This window comes from Anomaloglossus baeobatrachus, chromosome 6 (assembly GCF_048569485.1).
Source record: "Anomaloglossus baeobatrachus isolate aAnoBae1 chromosome 6, aAnoBae1.hap1, whole genome shotgun sequence".
Classification (NCBI taxonomy): domain Eukaryota; kingdom Metazoa; phylum Chordata; class Amphibia; order Anura; family Aromobatidae; genus Anomaloglossus; species Anomaloglossus baeobatrachus.
Genome location: NC_134358.1, coordinates 127,128,745 through 127,146,048, shown reverse-complemented (window position 1 = coordinate 127,146,048; position 17,304 = coordinate 127,128,745). Strand labels below are relative to the sequence as shown.

At 43.5% G+C, this 17,304-nt stretch overlaps 1 protein-coding gene across 3 annotated transcripts in view; it reads right to left on the bottom strand.

Moving 5' to 3' along the window:
* Positions 1-17,304, bottom strand: part of ASPH (aspartate beta-hydroxylase) — a 303,114-nt gene that overhangs the window by 38,104 nt on the left and 247,706 nt on the right. For all 3 annotated transcript variants that reach the window (XM_075353241.1, XM_075353243.1, XM_075353242.1), the window contains 4 exons: positions 9,050-9,186; positions 7,643-7,741; positions 6,230-6,319; positions 2,123-2,260 (listed from right to left, as the gene is read on the bottom strand). In XM_075353241.1, the coding sequence (XP_075209356.1) occupies positions 2,123-2,260; positions 6,230-6,319; positions 7,643-7,741; positions 9,050-9,186 (464 nt within the window). The remainder of the gene's footprint in view (positions 1-2,122; positions 2,261-6,229; positions 6,320-7,642; positions 7,742-9,049; positions 9,187-17,304) is intronic.

Genomic DNA, 17,304 nt, shown 5'->3' with positions numbered 1-17,304 from the left:
AGTGAGCATTCCTGTATATGGTGAAGACGGCCGAGATAGCTGCTAGCCGAACACTTGGCTGACAGCTATCTATTATGTAAATGACTAAGTCTAATCAGACTCCAAATTAATTTGACTTGCTATGAGCTGCAATAAATTAAATTGAGGTTTGGCCAAACTATAGCAAATCCATAATATCAGACATAATGTTGAAATTGGCATGCGAGTCACTACTATGTGCTGCCCCATGGGTTCACCATAACTTACATCTCCTTGATAAAAAAAGTAATATAAGAATCCAGCTGCCAAATCTTGGGGGTAATATAATAACGAGGCTGCATCACCTCCTACTTATAGTCCACTACTTAATTACTGGAGCGCCTTCAGGTGTGAAGGCCTAACATCTAATTACAAAAGTTATAACCAAAAGTAACCAAATTAAGTCAACATGAGGCACATCTTGGAGGTGTACAGCAAGCCATCCTCTGGTCTATTGGCCACATTACAAACTCCCTAATTCATAACCTACCTCCATCTCACAAACAACTTCCCAACCTTCCAACATCATCTATACGCTGATGACACTCGGATCTACGTTTGTAGCCTACACGTTACTCTCTGCTCTACTCTCCATCAGCCATATCCTCCTTCTCATCACACTTCCTAAAATTTAATGTGGACAAAACCAAACTCATCATCTTTCCTCCAACTCACTTAACTCCCCTACCAGACATATCTATCACAAAAAAACTACATCTTACCTTCCCCTGTGCTACAGTCAGCTGCCTCAGAGTTACCCTTGATTCTGCCCTGTTGTTTCAAACCACATATCCAAGCCCTCATTACCTCTTGCTGCCTACAAATCAAAAATATTTCCAGAACTCGTCTACTGAAATATTAGTATAAGCCCTCATTATCGCTAGACTCTAGCCTCAACTACTGAATATCCTCCTGTATGGCCTCCCAATTAAAACTCTCGCACCTCTTCAGTCCAACCTTAGTTCTGTTGCATGACTAATCCACTACTCCCCTCATTATTCTTCCACCTCTCCACTTTGCAAATCTCTTCTATGGCTCCCAATTTTCCAATGGATGCAGTTTAAACTATAACATAAACCTACAAAGCCATCCATCACCTGTCTCTTGCATATATCTCCGAACTAATCTGCCGATATCTTCCCACATGTGATCTCTGATTCTCTCAAGACCTCCTTCTCTCCTACACTCTAGTTTTGTTCCTCACCCAACTGCCTTCAAAGACTTCTCCCATGCATCCCCATCTTCTGGAATTCTGTGCCCCAACACGTCCAATTGTCTCCAAGATAGAGCTTGAAAACCAATCTCTTCAAGAAAGCTTAGAGCCTGAGCCTGCAATCGTTTCGCTATGATCTCACTACCATTACCCTGTAGACTATAAGCAAGAGAAGGCAGGTTCCTTTCACCCTATACCAGTCTGTCACTGTTATTTTGTTCTTTTATATATGTATTCTGTATGTAAACCTTCTTCCATTGAACAACACCATAGAGTCAATGGTGCTCTAAAAATAAAGAAATAAAATAACCTGAGATTTCTTCTTTCTTTTATATTTCCTTATAAAAATTTTAAATGCGTTATTCAGTTTTTACAAAAGGAATATCTAAATTGCTTTACACTTGATCAGAAACGGTGCTGAAAGGGAACAAGTGGCCCAACTTGGTCCCTATTAGGCCATGTCCACAAAGTTGGGTTTTTTTATGCATTTTGTATGTGTTTTTTTGGTGTAGTTTTGTCACAAGACAGCATGCCTAATCTTATGCCAGCAAAATCAATGAGAATCCTGAAGTCTTATTTTTTCCTTGCAGAAAATAATCAGCAGCATGTCAATTCTTGGTACCATTTTCCCTCCATTTTTCAGCCCTTCCTTGCATTGACTTCATAATGAAAAACACATGCAAAAAAACACCAAAACGTGGCAAAAACACACTGTGTCTTCCTGCCAGAAGATGCAGATTTGGTGTAGAAAATATCTACACCAAATACTCAGAGTCTACACACAGGCTTAGAATACACATGTAGACATGGGAGAACAGGCCCTCAAAGAAACATGACAACTGATTCTAAGCATGTGTGATTATTTCACTAAACTATCCATTTAAGACTTACCCTCACTAAATCCGTGTAACCAGTCTCTCGTGTAGTCCACCATGCCTGGGCTTTGAGTCCATCCACATTGTAAAGAGACCTTTGCCAGACAGAGGCAAAGTGGCCCCTCTTGTGTCCAAGCTCGTACCAAGTGTATGCCTGATCAAAAAAAAAAAAAAATCAACATTTCAGATTCATGAAATCATAAATTCAGGGAACAACAGAAAACAAGTTGGAATATGTCAGCCTTCAAGTACTTGCCAGATCAGATTTTCAGTTACTAAATTCAGGCTTATAATGCAAAGTACAGAAAACATTTATTGTGGAAATGCAGAATAGTGCATTAAAATAAAGCCAGAAGAAAACGCTACACATTGACCCTAGCAGTCTTCTTCATTTTATTGCAGGCAAGAGGCTAATGGCACATTGGTGGTACTGGCTTCAGTCTTACAGGACTGTAGGCCCAAAACTCAAGCTTCCTTTTGAAATGTCAGTCCTAAATATGGCTTGGATGCTTAAATACATGACCCGCTCCCTAAACTTCCACTCCGAATCGTCACATGTAGACGTCCTTATAGCGCTCGCATTTTTTTCTATACAATTAACTAGCGGTAATTGAATTTTTTGAAATACAAATTACCCATCCTCAGAAAATTTTTCATAAGATTTTGATTTACAGTGAATACATTTCCTGCGAATCACAGGTACTCCAATTTCCCAGGGTACGACATGTATAATGCTCTGAGGTCTCCTAGGACTGTATACAACCCCTGTAAATCCCTTTAATGGAAAAACAGCCGAAGTTACATCAAAGTGATCTCTACATATATGGCTATGGGTAAACGGATGGTAACCGTTCTTCTCTGCAATTTTGTCACACTCACTTTCTGTATCATATATTGAGTTTTTCAGCTTTTCTCGCCTATTTCTGTTGCTAAGCGTTGGCCTCCTCTCACTAAACATATTCACCTTTGTTGCGCTACATTTCCTGCCTCAGCTTTTATACAGGCTTTGAGAGGTTGTGCGATACTATGTGACTTTGGGATCTGCTTTACTATATGATGTCAAGGCATTATTGGGAGGGAAATCCCATTGCGCCTGAGGTCACCTGCTCTCTCTCTGATGCAATCTTTTGCATTATATAAAATAGCAGTGCATACTTTTAGTTACTCGAGCAAATTAAATCACAAATTGTTCAAATTAGCCAATCCAGTGAATTTCCAAAATCCAACACAGAACTTATTTGTATTGAACCGATTCACTTATTTCCAATTGTCATCCATCTACAAGAGTGTGATGGCTGCTCGGTGTGGACAGGGCTGCCACCAGGAATTTCAGGGCCCAATACTGCCAAAATGTTCGCGCCCCCTTAAGGCTCCACCTCCACCACAGCTCCGCCTCTATCCCTCAAACCTTCGGCAACAGAAAAAAGTTGTTTCCAGCATCACGTCCAAGAAATAAGGTGAAAAACCAATTTTATTCCATAAGGTTAAAACCAACACTAGGTTGGATGGACATCCACGAAGTATAAAACCGATGTCTTACGCGTTTCAAACCTAAAAGAGGTTCTTAAGGGGGCTTTACATGCAGCACCGCCCCCGTCGGTTGTGCGTCATGGGCAAATCGCTGCCCGTGGCGCACAATATCGTTAGGAACAGTCACACGGACTTACCTGCCTAGCGACGTCGCTGTGGCCAGCGAACCGCCTCCTTTCTAAGGGTGCGGTTCGTGCGGCGTCATAGCGACCGCCAAATAGAAGCGGAGGGGCGGAGATGAGCGGCTGTAACATCCCGCCCACTTCCTTCCTTCTGCATTGCCGGTGGCAGCAGGTAAGCTGTTGTTTGTCGTTCCCGGGGTGTCACACGTAGCGATGTGTGCTGCCTCGGGAACGACAAACAACCTGCGTCCTCAACAATCAACAATTTTTTGAAAAGGAATGACGTGTCAAGGATGGACGATAAGGTGAGTATTTTCCATCGTTAACGCTCACTCGTTGGTGTCACACGCAACGACGTCGCTAACGATGCCAGATGTGCGTCATGGAATCCGTGACCCCGGTGATATATCGTTAATACGTCGTTGCGTGTAACAGGGCCTTTAGTCTTCGATATATCCTGCTAAATTTACAAAAGTAAGTTATGGAATAAAATTGTTTTTTAACCTTATTTCTTGGAAGTGATGCTGTAAACAACTTTTTCTATTGCCGGACTTTGCCTCTTTGAACACTGAGCTGACCTCCTTGTACCATCCTCCAGAGAAAGGACCCAGGTGATGCAATTACCGGGTGAGCTGAGATTCTTCTTTGCATACTTACCTCGATCCTTCCACAGTACCACCATCACTCTTGGAAAATCTCCAATTCTGCAAACAGTCCTCACCAATCAAACATTAACCGCTAGTCGCCATTTTGACATCCCGAAAAAAGCTGCATGCACCGTTTTTTGGGTCATCAAACTGATGAGCCCCAGTCAAAATCATCAGCCATATGCGTATATCTAATATATAAAGCTGAGTGTATGTGTGTGTACTGTATGTGTATATCTGTGTGTGTTTATGTCTGTGTATATGTGTGTGTGTATGTGTGTATATGTGTATGTGTGTATATGTCTATGTGTCTGTATATGTATATGTGTCTGTATATGTATATGTGTGTGTATGTCCACTAAAGGAATCCGCACCGTCACATTTACAATCACGATATTTTGCACAGACACCTCATTTGACTCAGCGAACGTCGTAGACTACATTTTGAGGGGAAAATTTAACCCTCGCTTTACAGTTATTCACCAAAAAAACTCCTTACATTAAAGTCAATGGAGCTGGAAGCTACAGGTCATTAATAGGAGCTGTGATTGGTTGCTATAGGCAATGAAGGACATTCTTATTGTAAGAAGCTTATGTGTAAGGTAATATGATTTCTGTGAAGAGATGGCTAGAGAGAGACAGACAAGAAAAGAGTCAGACAGACAAAGAAAGAGATGGACAGAGACAGACAGACAAGGAAAGAGACAGACTGACAGAGAGAGGCAGACAGGGAATGAGACAGACAGACAGGGAATGAGACAGACAGACAGGGAAAGAGACAGACAGGGAAAGAGACAGACAGGGAAAGAGACAGACAGGGAAAGAGACAGACAGGGAAAGAGACAGACAGGGAAAGAGAAAGACAGAGAGAGACAGTCTACATGCACATATACACAAACAGCCCTATAACAGGCATATTTACTTAAACTATACATACAACTATACTCTATGAGCGACCTGAGCCCCTCTAATTGCCCTGATGGCGGCCCCACCCCCTGGGGCTCGGTTAGCAGAGGAATGAAAGGGGAGGAGTTCAGGTTGTCAGCAGCCGGGCCTCCCTCCTGGCTTCTGCTCACAGGGCCCCATTACAGGAATCATGGCTGTAATGCCCTGATGGCGGCCCTGGGTGTGGACCCACTGTGCCAATGACTGCACTTACACTGGAAGAGTGTGACTAATTGTCTATCTGGTATACATTAGAGCCTCAGGTGGTGAGGATAGCCTGGGCTGCAGGTAGTTGCCAGGTGCCACTCACAGAACAATCCCAGGATCTAGAGCGGTTGAGCAACGGGTCATGGGAGGAGTACGAGGTACAAAAGGAACAGTCAAAAAATTTGTTGTTGGGGCAGACAGCACAAGTTCAGAATACAGAGCCGTGGTCAGGAAACAGCAGGAGAGTGCAGCAGGACTAGGAGAGCTGCAAACAGGAGTTTCAGCATGAAACTGAGGCTCAGCGGAGCAGCATGTTAATTGAACCGACTCTGTGAACGCGTGTGGGTTACCATCGTGACAAAGAGCTAGAAGGTTCCTGAATTATGGAGGTTTAAAGGAGGACTTCAGCTGAAGCTACGAGGAACCTTACACTTCAGTTTTCACATGGCAGTTGCAGGATACAGGAGTGCTCACAATTGCATGAAGTCTTTACTATTAAAATTGTAAATTTTCACTTGTCTCCCTGTAGCCTCAAGTCTTAGTAATTGTGAAGGTGACATAATGCATCACACATTCTACTGTAACCAGACGGTGGCTGATTATTGCCTCCAGTCTGAGAATTGATGCATAGTGACAGGTGTTCCTCATGTTTCGGTTTAATGAACTCCATACCTCTTTGTCTCCAGCTCTTTGCAAAGCATCTCCCAAGTGAAAGTAAAAACGACCATCATCGGTACCGGGCTCACCGGACAACAGGCCCTCCTGCAATATAGATCAGTGTGAATTTACACTGAGCAATATCTACCCTTAAAACAATAAGTCAATGGGACAAGCACAATAACAGAATTAAATAAAATGAGCACGTCATGATAGACAGTGAGGATTCACCGGGAAATATCATAAACCCTCTGATCTGGCTTCTCTCATTTTATAGAAGCATTTTTTTTAGAATGCAAATAAAATTTTGGTGATCTTTGAACTAACACCAGGAGGATGAACGGATAAAATATACAGAGTTATGTAGTGTTGTGTAATGTTAGAACATTCCATTATAATAAATGTAATACGTTCTAGATCTAGAAATACAAAAAAAAAAAAAAAAAATGTGTGCAGTCAATACAGAATATTCGGCTGTGATGAGCATCCATATGGGACAAACATTGCTGGTACTTTTCAAGGTGATTATTACAAAGTTTTCATAGGGGTACACACTAAAGGGTACTTTACATGCTGCGACATCGCTAGCGATCCCGTTAGCGATGTGAAATTCTAGATAGCAAGTGCGATCTTTCGAGATCGCACATGCGTAAAATGACCTATGTGCGATCTCGAAAGATCGCACTTGCGATCTAGAATTTCACATCGCTAACAAGATCGCTAGCGATGTCGCAGCGTGTAAAGTACCCTTAAGACCTTCACAGAAGTGGATGGCATATACCGTTCCTCCATGGGTCTCCTATTGTAGGCTTTAGCCATGTTCCAACCGATCCTGTGTTGTGTTTTTGGACATTATTTCTAGGGGAGAATACCTTGAGCAAGAAAGAAAGGTTTCTGCTCTGTAGTGTAGATCTATAGGCACAATAAGCCATACAGACTATAGGCCCTGTATATGCTGCCGTACAGACGATAAGGTCTGCAAATGCTGCCATACAGACTATAGGCACTGTAAATGCTGCCATAAAAACTATAGGCCCTGTAAATGCTGCCATACAGACTACAGGCACTGTATATGCTACCATACAGACTATTGGCACGGTAAATGATGCTATATGGACTATAGGCCCTGTAAACGCAGTCATACAAACTATAGGCCCTGTAAAAGCTGCTATACAGACTATAAGCACTGTAAACACTGCTATACAGACTATAGGTCCTGTAAACTCAGCAATACAGACTATAGGCACTGTAAAAGCTTCCATACAGACTATAGGCACTGTGTATGCTACCATATAGACTATAGGCATTGTAAATTCTGCCATACAAACTATAAGCTCTGTAAATGCTGCCATACAGACTATAGGCTCTGGATATACTGCCATTTAGACTATAGGCACTGTAAATGCTGCCATATAGGCAGATCCTTACCTTTAAATAAGGAATGCTTTCAACAATTTTATTTTCCGCTTTGAGGATAAATCCATAATGTACTTTGGCAAAACCATTATTAGGTTCCAATTTTAAAACCTAAAACCAGAAAAGAAGACATTCCCCTAAGTAGGTATATAAATCAGAAAAATAAACCTTCAGAAAGATCCTATCTAATATGAGTTTGTGAAGCAGTTACTGAAAAATAGTTTTTCAGGAACAAGTTATGTAAACCACCAGCATCCAGTGGATCCCATTGAGATATGGAGCGGTTTATTGCGTTTAGATGAGGAGTTCCTCATTTTCACAGGAAAAATATTGTTGACAGAGTTGTGATGCCGATAAGAACAAACAGAGCAGAATGTCATGTAGGGTTGTCCGGGATGTCTGTATTTTTTCTTATGGAGCTAAGAACTTATAGGTAGGTAGTTGCTAACTACCTATCTGTTCTACCCAGCACTGATCTTTGCCAGCTCAGAAAACTCACAGACCACTCCTACCAGCGACTTGGCCGCTTCATTTGACCTTAGGTCAACAAGTAGCTCTTCCTCTTCCGGTGTGTGTACTCAGTTGAAGGGACATCACAACCAACATTATGCTGATTGACAACAAGCTCTCCACAGTTAGGCAATGGGTACCCTGCTATCAATCAGCATGACATCGACAGAAAAGCCCTATGAACAGAGCAGAGTGGAAGAAGAAGAGCTGCTCTTTTGATGTGGCATCAACGGAAGCCATAGAATTGTTGGTAGGAGCATCTGTGACCGCTGTAAGCAGGCAGAGATTGACACCGGGTAGAACAGGGAAGTAGTTAGCAACTAACTACCTGTAAGCTCTTAGTCCCATAAGAAAAAAGTCCAAAAGTCCAGATAGTCCCTTTAAAGACATGGGGAGCTATGGGCACAGGAGGCATTTATTGTATATGTTAATTATCTACTCGCAATGAGTAGTTAGAAAATCCATGCCTACAGGATCTTCTCACTACGGTTCTGAGCTTTTGCATAACTGGTGCCAGATACATACATTCTTTGTAAAGTGTCATCTGCGTAAAAAAAACCCTGCTGAACTACTATATCAGACCGAAGTCCTGCAATCCCCTTCAAAGATCCAACATCGCCATTGCCTCCTCTGTTTAGTAGGCTGCGGTCATCATGTCCTTAGTGCTGGAAAGTAATGAAGACAAAGTGACCTACTAATCAGAAAAGAACCCTGGGGATGTCACAGATAGTGGAAGGTTTGGAGTCGCTGGTTCGGTGGCTATGGACTACTGATGTGGCTGCTGGACCACAGTCCTGCAAATCTTTTTGCTCGACTCAAAATCTATAACAAAAGTATCAAAATTCTAAACATATAAAAGCAAATGGGGGAAAAATACTTGCAAAGTCAGGTTTATTGCACTCCATTTACCTCTTCATACACTTCTTTGGCTTTCTGATTATCTCCTAGCAAAAGGTAGCCAACACCAAGCTCATTCTTGAGTGATGCATCTTCAGGGTAAAGCTGTACTAACTTCTGAAGAGTAAGTATAGATCCTCGCATGCGGCCTGGGGTGTAAAAAACAAAGCTGAAAAGTTAATATATAATATTGGTTTCTTTATGAAAAAAAAGCAGTTCAAGGGCTCATATAAAAGAAAGTGTCCTCAAAAAAAGCTTTGTAGGTATAAGATCAATGTCTTATCAATATACTAGTGCTAATTCATTTGCATGAACTTGAAGACAATTGTTCTGCTATTCAATAAATTATGAGGATCTGGTGTAGGAGGAAGGAATCTTCTTAAAGGGAACCTGTAAAAAGGATCAGCCCTCCTAAGCCGTCTATATGGGCAGGCAGGTTATAGGAAGCTGAATAAAATGATACCTTGGTATGTGCGATCTGATGTTTTATTGTAAAGAACTTTATGCTTTTTCTTCTATGTAAAGGAGCTGTTATATACCGGATACCGATCTCCCTGAGAAAAGGGAGTTACCAGTGATGGCCGCTCTCTGCTCTACTGATCTCACTGTAGAGCGGTTTGTGGCTATAACTGACACATCTGCAGGTTCCTCTCCGCTTCAGCCTCCACCTCACTGTCCGATACCCTTTAACATCTGCATCAATCTAAAAAGGTTTACTTGCATCTTTTAGACACGCTGCTGATGAGGTTTCCCAGGAAAAGCAGCTTTAGAAAAATGCCAAAATAGCACCAAATAGTTCACTCCCCAAACATCAGCGTAAATATATACAACCGACACATGCTCAAAGTTGTCTGGTCTAAATCCACAAGTCTGTAATCACTCCATGTGTCTCTCCATGGGACTGCAGACTTGTGAATCCTTGCATTGTGCGCACTGTGAGCTGTGAGGATTCTCCAGCATTAGCGTTAGGAACGTTGGTCACATGAGTATGCGATATGTGTACTGTGAGCCCTCGCGGGCAGGGACCTCTCTCCTCCTGTACCAGTCTATGCCTTGTATTGTTTATGATTATTGTACTTGTTCCTATTATGTATACCCCTTTCACATGTAAAGCGCCATGGGATTAATGGCGCTATAATAAATAATAATAATAATATGGGCCAGAATCCGACTGGTGGGCAGCCGGGTGAAACCTCACAGCGCACAGTGCATACAATGTGAGGATTTACAAGTCTGCAGTCACATAGAGTGACATATAGAGAGACTGCAGACTTGTTATTTCAGATTGGACAACACCATTAGCCTTTCATTAAAATATCTTGGTATGCTTACTTATTTTCTAACTCAAAGAATCTGATTGTCTTACAATAATGTAACTTTGTAAATCTCAATTGCCCCTAATCCCACATTATTATCCCTTCTCCACCCCCTCCCCACCTTTTCCTTTCTTTCTCCTTAACTATCTTACCCCAAACATTTTTGTACTGAACCTTTCCTTTTAGGTCTGCACTGCACTTTCATTTCACTTTATTACTACATGTAGATTTATATGCTTGTTCAATTCCATATAGTGACCGTTCTTGTATACTTGTATACTTTATTAATTTATTTATGTAAGAAAAATAATTTAAAAAAAAGAAAAATGCTGGAGGTCATGTTCCTGACTTGGCTTCTCCAACGGCTGTGTTGTCGTTCTTGCTGCGGCTTTTACACTATATTATGAAGCACAGAAAATGGAAACATCCTGAATAATGAACATGTCACTTTTTTTGTTTGGGAGTGTAACGACAGTGGGGGGAGGTGGCTTCTTTTTTTTTTCTGGGGTTGGGGGTGATTTCCAAACCCTGAAGCGGTTAAAAAACGTGACATAAAACAGAACATGTGCACAGCAATATCATTTTGACATTGTTGTGCATTATGTTCATTTCATGGAGCACTTCTGAGGTATTATTTCAGGCAGATTTAGAGCAGACCTGTCTGAAAAAGCATGGTGTGCACATAGCCTTATAATGTTTGTTTTTCGTTAAAATGGCTCAGACCAATTAAACAATAATAAAGGAAATGATATTCACGCTAATTAATCTCACCAATGTAATCTCTTACAAGAACCTCTCTGGTCTCTGCGTCTAGGGTCTTCCCTCAATGCAATGTAAATGTGTGAAAATACCGATTTTGGCAATCACTGGCCACAGAGGTGACCCATTATAGCCAATATTTGGCTGGCTGAGCATTTCCAGCCACTTCCTGTGTGTCAAACTGGGAAGTACAGACCATGAACAGGACCTGCAAGTGATGTCTGAGGATATAATTTAATTTATTATTCATTTAATTCCTTTTATTATTTTAAACTTGTATGTGCCCTCCCAACAATGAAGTCCAATGGCTGGAACCCCTTTATTTATAGTGTAACTGTTCTTTCAGGTACATTTTCAGAATCAGTTGCCATGTGTGTATTTGAGGTATAACGCTACATCTGGCCAATATATGGCTTGTATACTGTATTTCTTAGTGATTTTCCCTCTCTAGGCTCTAGTGACTAGAATCTGCAGTAGCCTCTCTTGATGTACTCTGCCTCTTTCTCTCACACCTTCACCCCATTGTTCTCTATTTGTAGTAGATGTGATTTTATCTCTTACGAAGGATCTGTAGACAGCTTTGAGCAGCTTTTGAGAGTGAATGCTCAGTCCAGACGAGACAGAGTAATTAGTAAGAGGGAAAGGCGTTTTTCTCTAATAAGATATATTTAACCCTGCGTCACATACAATAGGCCTGACAGGCACATCTCTTTTACTTTCATTTCTCCTTCCTCACCAGATTGTAAGGAAATCCCTTCCCTTCAGGTAGTCTCCTGTCTCTAGCAGCTCTGTGAAACCTCATACCACAGTTGGATTGCAGAGCTTCAGGAGGACAGATATAACTGCGCTAATCTCTCAGGCTCATTGTATGTGAACACGTCACACTCAATAAGGTTGGTATTTTATGTTTTTATTCATCACATGCTCTGCAAGTGTAATTTTTCTGGCGAAATTTCAGGATCTAATTCTGATTGAATATGTGTTTAATAGTACTTAAGGTACCTTAAAATTAAGTTTGTTTCCATAAATTTTCTTTGTAGAGTTTTTTTGACAGAGTCAAACTGGGGACTATTTGGTGGGAGTTTTGAAATGTTTGTATTTCAGAGTTATTAGTTTTATGTTAAGTAAATGGAGTTTTTTTGCACCTGATTATGTGTAGTCTCTTTTATTACATCCCTATGAAGGTCACTGATCACTTTTAGAGCATTGAAATTGCAAACATTAGATATTATAGGTATTTTTCTAGCCTGCGTCCCACAGTCACATTGTATGTGAACTCGTTAGAAGCGATATTGTATGTGACGGAGGGTTAAGTTTCTTATCTTCACCTACAGTTGATGTCTGAAAATGAAAGTGTGGTTAATTTTAAGCTGCCATGTTTGTAACGTGTGTGGTTAAAAATTAAACTATAAGTACCATTTGTTCATTCAAGTGTTCTTTCGCTGCAGCACAACATGTATGATTGCATTGTTCGGCCTCCTAATAGCATATTCTTTCCTGTTGCTTAAATGAGAATGACTACAGGTGATAATGGAAATGTTTTGTTCCGGAAAGTTTGTCATTTTCATTACAGTTCTGTGTTATTAATGTATCCAGGGAGGGAACGCAGAGTCCACTAAGCAATCAGACTGTGCCACTCGTCATGTCATCACCGCAGTCGCCGTCTATGTCACTTGGTAATTACCAAGTTCAGAACTTCACACTTTTCCCCCATGATTTATAATTCTCAATGAGTAAGGATCTGAGCGTTTTCATGGGCTTCTAAGTGTCACTGCAGCTGCCACTGTAAGTGCATGGGACTAAAAGCAATCATACCTAGCTCCAATTCTATCTGAGTCTATGAGCAACACTAAATAATATTGGTATAATTCTTGTAAAAGGAGAACCTCTACTGACATGCATCAGTAGTGAGGGTAACATGGGTGCAGAGGGCATGGTTGCGCTGGACCCTAGACTTGGAGGGGCCCACCCAGAGTACCTGCCATGCTTAACATTATTGATGTGCTCACAATACCATCACACAATTTTGAGGATACTGTGGGGGCATCACACAGTTTAATGGGCATTATGCCGTGAATAGGGGAGCTGTGGGCCCATCCTACTGAATGATGTTGGTTGAGCTCCTACCCCTGAAGACACCAAATGTGCTATATATATAGTATATTCATTTATATATGAGGAAATAAAGTAATGTAATGTAGAAAAGTAATATAAAGTATAGGGATACATAACATGTAGTGTGATGTATAGCTGTATCAGTGCTGGTAAGGTTATAACATAGGATGTTGATAAGATATGGTAAGTTGCCTGGCAACTGACTGCAGGGCAAGTGACAGTTGGCAGTTGCATGGGGGAGGAGCTAGTGCTGAGGGGGAAAGACAGACTCCACCTTAGGATATGTGCCCAGGGGACTCTGAACTCGCGGATTTTGCCACAGAAAACCAGCAAGTACAGACACTTCCCATGTTGTTATATGGGACATGGGGAGTGCTGTGTCCATGCTGCGGTATGTGCGGCTGTGGAACATTCCGCAGCCGCACATAACTATGTCAATTATTCATGCAGATTTACCGGCGGAATTCCCGGCCCTCCGCTATGGAGATAGAGGCCGGGACTTCCGCAGGTAAGTTGCATGAATGTCCACAGGTTTTCCGCAGCTATTTCGCTGGAATCCCGCAGCTATTAATAGCTGCGGTTTCCGGGGAGCTGCTGCAGGAAACCTGCGGATATATCCGCAGGTGCGAGCTCCCGTAGGCACATAGCCTTAAGGCCACTTTACACACTGCGATATCTGTACCGATATCGCCAGCGTGCGTACCCGCCCCCATCGGTTGTGCGACACGGGCAAATCTCTTCCCGTGTCGCACAACATCGCCCGGACCCGTCACATGGACTTACCTTCCCCGCGACGTCGCTGTCACCGGCGAACCGCCTCTTTTCTAAGGGGGCGGTTCATTCAGCGTCACAGCGACATCACAGCAGCGTCACTGAACCGCCGCCCAATAGAAGCGGAGGGGCGGAGATGAGCGGGACGAACATCCCGCCCACCCCCTTCCTTCCGCATTGTGGCCGGGAAGCAGGTAAGGAGAGCTTCCTCATTCCTGCGGTGTCACACGGAGCGATGTGTGCTGCCGCAGGAACGAGAAACAACTTTGTTACTGCTGCAGTAACGATATTTGAGAATGGACCCCCATGTCACCAATGAGCAATTTTGCACGTTTTTGCGATGATGCAAAATCGCTCATAGGTGTCACATGCAACGGCATCGCTACAGCGGCCGGATGTGCGTCACAAAATCCGTGACCCCAACGAGATCGCTGTAGCAATCTCGTAGCGTGTAAAGCCCGCTTTAGAGTTTAGTTAGGGAGCGACCAGAGTTGGGTTTGGAAATTCGGGTCCATGAGGTTGTTTTGGTCACATTCTTTGGGTGACTTGTGTAGGCTGCAACGCTGAGACTGAACCAGAGAAGAATTAGGTGCCAGCCTAAAAATACATGACTATAATACAGATAATAAGCTGCACACTAATCACTATAAAAATATAAACATAAAAAATGGCAACGCATTACTGCTATAGGGATACTATGAACAATGAAAAATACATTAGGCTATCTGGAAAAAATGAAATACATGAAAAATGGTATTGCAAAACCGCTATGAATATTTGAAAGTAGTAGAGATGTTTAGCAAATGTATTGATCAATGCAAATGAGCCCGAAAACCAACGACAAGGTAATCTCTAATTTTTCAGGAACCTAATTTTAATGCCTCACTATGTGCTATTAAAAATCTGCAAGTATGGGCAGACAGGCTCCTGGCTATATAGGATCATGAATAGAGTCTGGTAATAGGACAGGGTTCTGGGTTCTCAGTTAGAAGAAACTGCATGCTAATCAGAAAAAAGACTGACTGGAACACCTACCGTATATGTGTGAATTAGGTGCCAGCCTAAAAATACATGACTATGAAGCGACCGATGGGAGGGCCGCGGGTGTGTGTGTATGCTCTATTCCAACAAAATCCCCATACTCAGATTTTACCGGTAGTAACATTTCTTTACTAGGAAACATGTTTATAATACAATCAACTGAGCTATCTGCACACATGGGTATAGGAAGCCCCTGGACTTTCACTCCTTCCGGGTATGCAGCAAGAAAAAAACAACAACAAAAAAATGGCGGCAACTTTCCCTAACTTTCCCTACAAACACGTACCAGTCTATCCCGAAAGAAGATGTCGCTCCCACGTCGCAGGCCTGGGGTCTCGCGGTGATGGGTCCCGGTGCAGCGCTGGAGAGATGAAGCTCCTCGGTCTTTTCTTTTCTTTTATCTTCCCCAGCTGGTGACGGATTATAAGTAGTCTTTTGGTCCCGGAGCACGCCGGGCAGAAGAAGGCAGGTCACAGTCCCTGCAATTACACTCAGATGGCGGTGCTCGGTAGTCTGGTTAACTCCCTGAGGAAAACAAAGTTCTGCAGACTGGGAGTGACAGAAACTGCTTTCACCGGGTGATTTCTTCCTGACTTTTGCGGCAAAACGAGCCCTCTCTTCAGGGAGACCACACGCAGGACTCTCCTCACTGAGCTCCGGAGCTGAACACCACCTTCCCGCGTCTTCTCTTCTGGTTTTTCACACACCAGCTCCTGTGGGGAATTTCCCAGCTCTGTGTTTGTCGTTGTACAGTACGACGCTGCCCCCTTGTGGGCAATTGCTGGAACAGTATTCAAAGCCATTTCTACAGAAGGGATACAGTCGGACTTGTTGACCCCATTACATACCCCCCCACTTAAAGGTTGGCAGTCCCTGTCAACTACCGTCGGTTCCCAGGCAGCGATGACTGCAGACGTTACAGGGGTTGGTTGAGAAGTGGGCCATACGTACTGGTCCCTGTAAGACCGCCCGGGCGGGATCCCAGCAGTGATGCGGTCAGTGCGCCTCAAGGGTCGGTTGTTCCCCTCCCTGTCACTGTCTCTACGCCCCACTCCAGTCAGCACCCCGGGGAAAGAACTGGGTTGTGTAGGGAGGTCACTGATCTCAGAGTCAAGGTGATCACTGTGCCGGGAAACGTCCGTGTCGTCAGTCGTGTTGGTAGTGTCATCCCCTCCGGGTACTGTGGTAGGGGAGTCAGGCTGGGATCGGCAGGGCCGCAACATATTTCGGTGCACAGTGCGGATGCTGTGATTGTCTTCACCCCGCACTCGGTATACATGCCCGTTGGGGTAGGGGCGTTCGATTACCCGGTAAACCTCAGTCTCCCACTTGGCTCGAAGTTTCCCTTGGGGCTTCTTGATACGGAGCAGGACTGGCTGTCCCAACTTCAAGGGTTGCTCTTGCACGGGGAGTGGATCAGCATGTATCTGGCCCCGGATTTGTTTGCTCACCAGTCGGTGTACCGTCTCCATCTTCTGTCGGTGAGCATTTAGCCAGGAGGGGTAGTTATGGCAGACGTCAACTCCAGGGCGAAATAGGTTCAGGTCATGGACCCCTTTTCCGGGGCGACCAAAGAGAAGGGTGTGTGGAGTGTAGCCAGTCACAGAGTGGACCTGGTTGTTATAGGCCCATACTAAATCAGGAAGGAATTGAGGCCATTGGTCTTTCTTATCATCGGCCAAGGTGCGGATCAGCTGGAGTAGGGTCCGGTTGAAGCGTTCACATGCACCGTTCCCTTGTGGGTGATAAGGAGTGGTCCTCGACTTCTGGATCCCATACATCTGGTGCAGCTCTTCGATGACTCGGCCCTCGAAACAAGCCCCCTGGTCGGAGTGCAACCTCTCCGGGCACCCGTAGACATGGATGAACTGTCGACAGATGGCCCGAGCAGCCGATTCAGCCGTCTGGTCTTTGGTAGCGACAGCGACAGCGAATTTTGTGAAGTGATCCACCATGACTAAACAATACTGATAGCCACTGCTCGCCGTCCCAACCAGCAGATAATCCACCATCAACAGCTCAAGGGGTCTGGATGTTTTAATTGTCTGAACAGGTGCACGCTGCTCAGAGGACTTGTGTAGTTCACAGGTGCGACAGGTCTGGCAGACGTCTTCAACCAGCTTGCGGAGCCCCGGACAATAGATGGACTGTTGAACCCACCGAAAAGTCTTGTCCATTCCGAAGTGTCCATTCCTTTTGTGGGCCTGGACCACCATCTCACGGGCCAATTGTTCAGGCACTACAACTTGTGCGCATTCTTCCAGC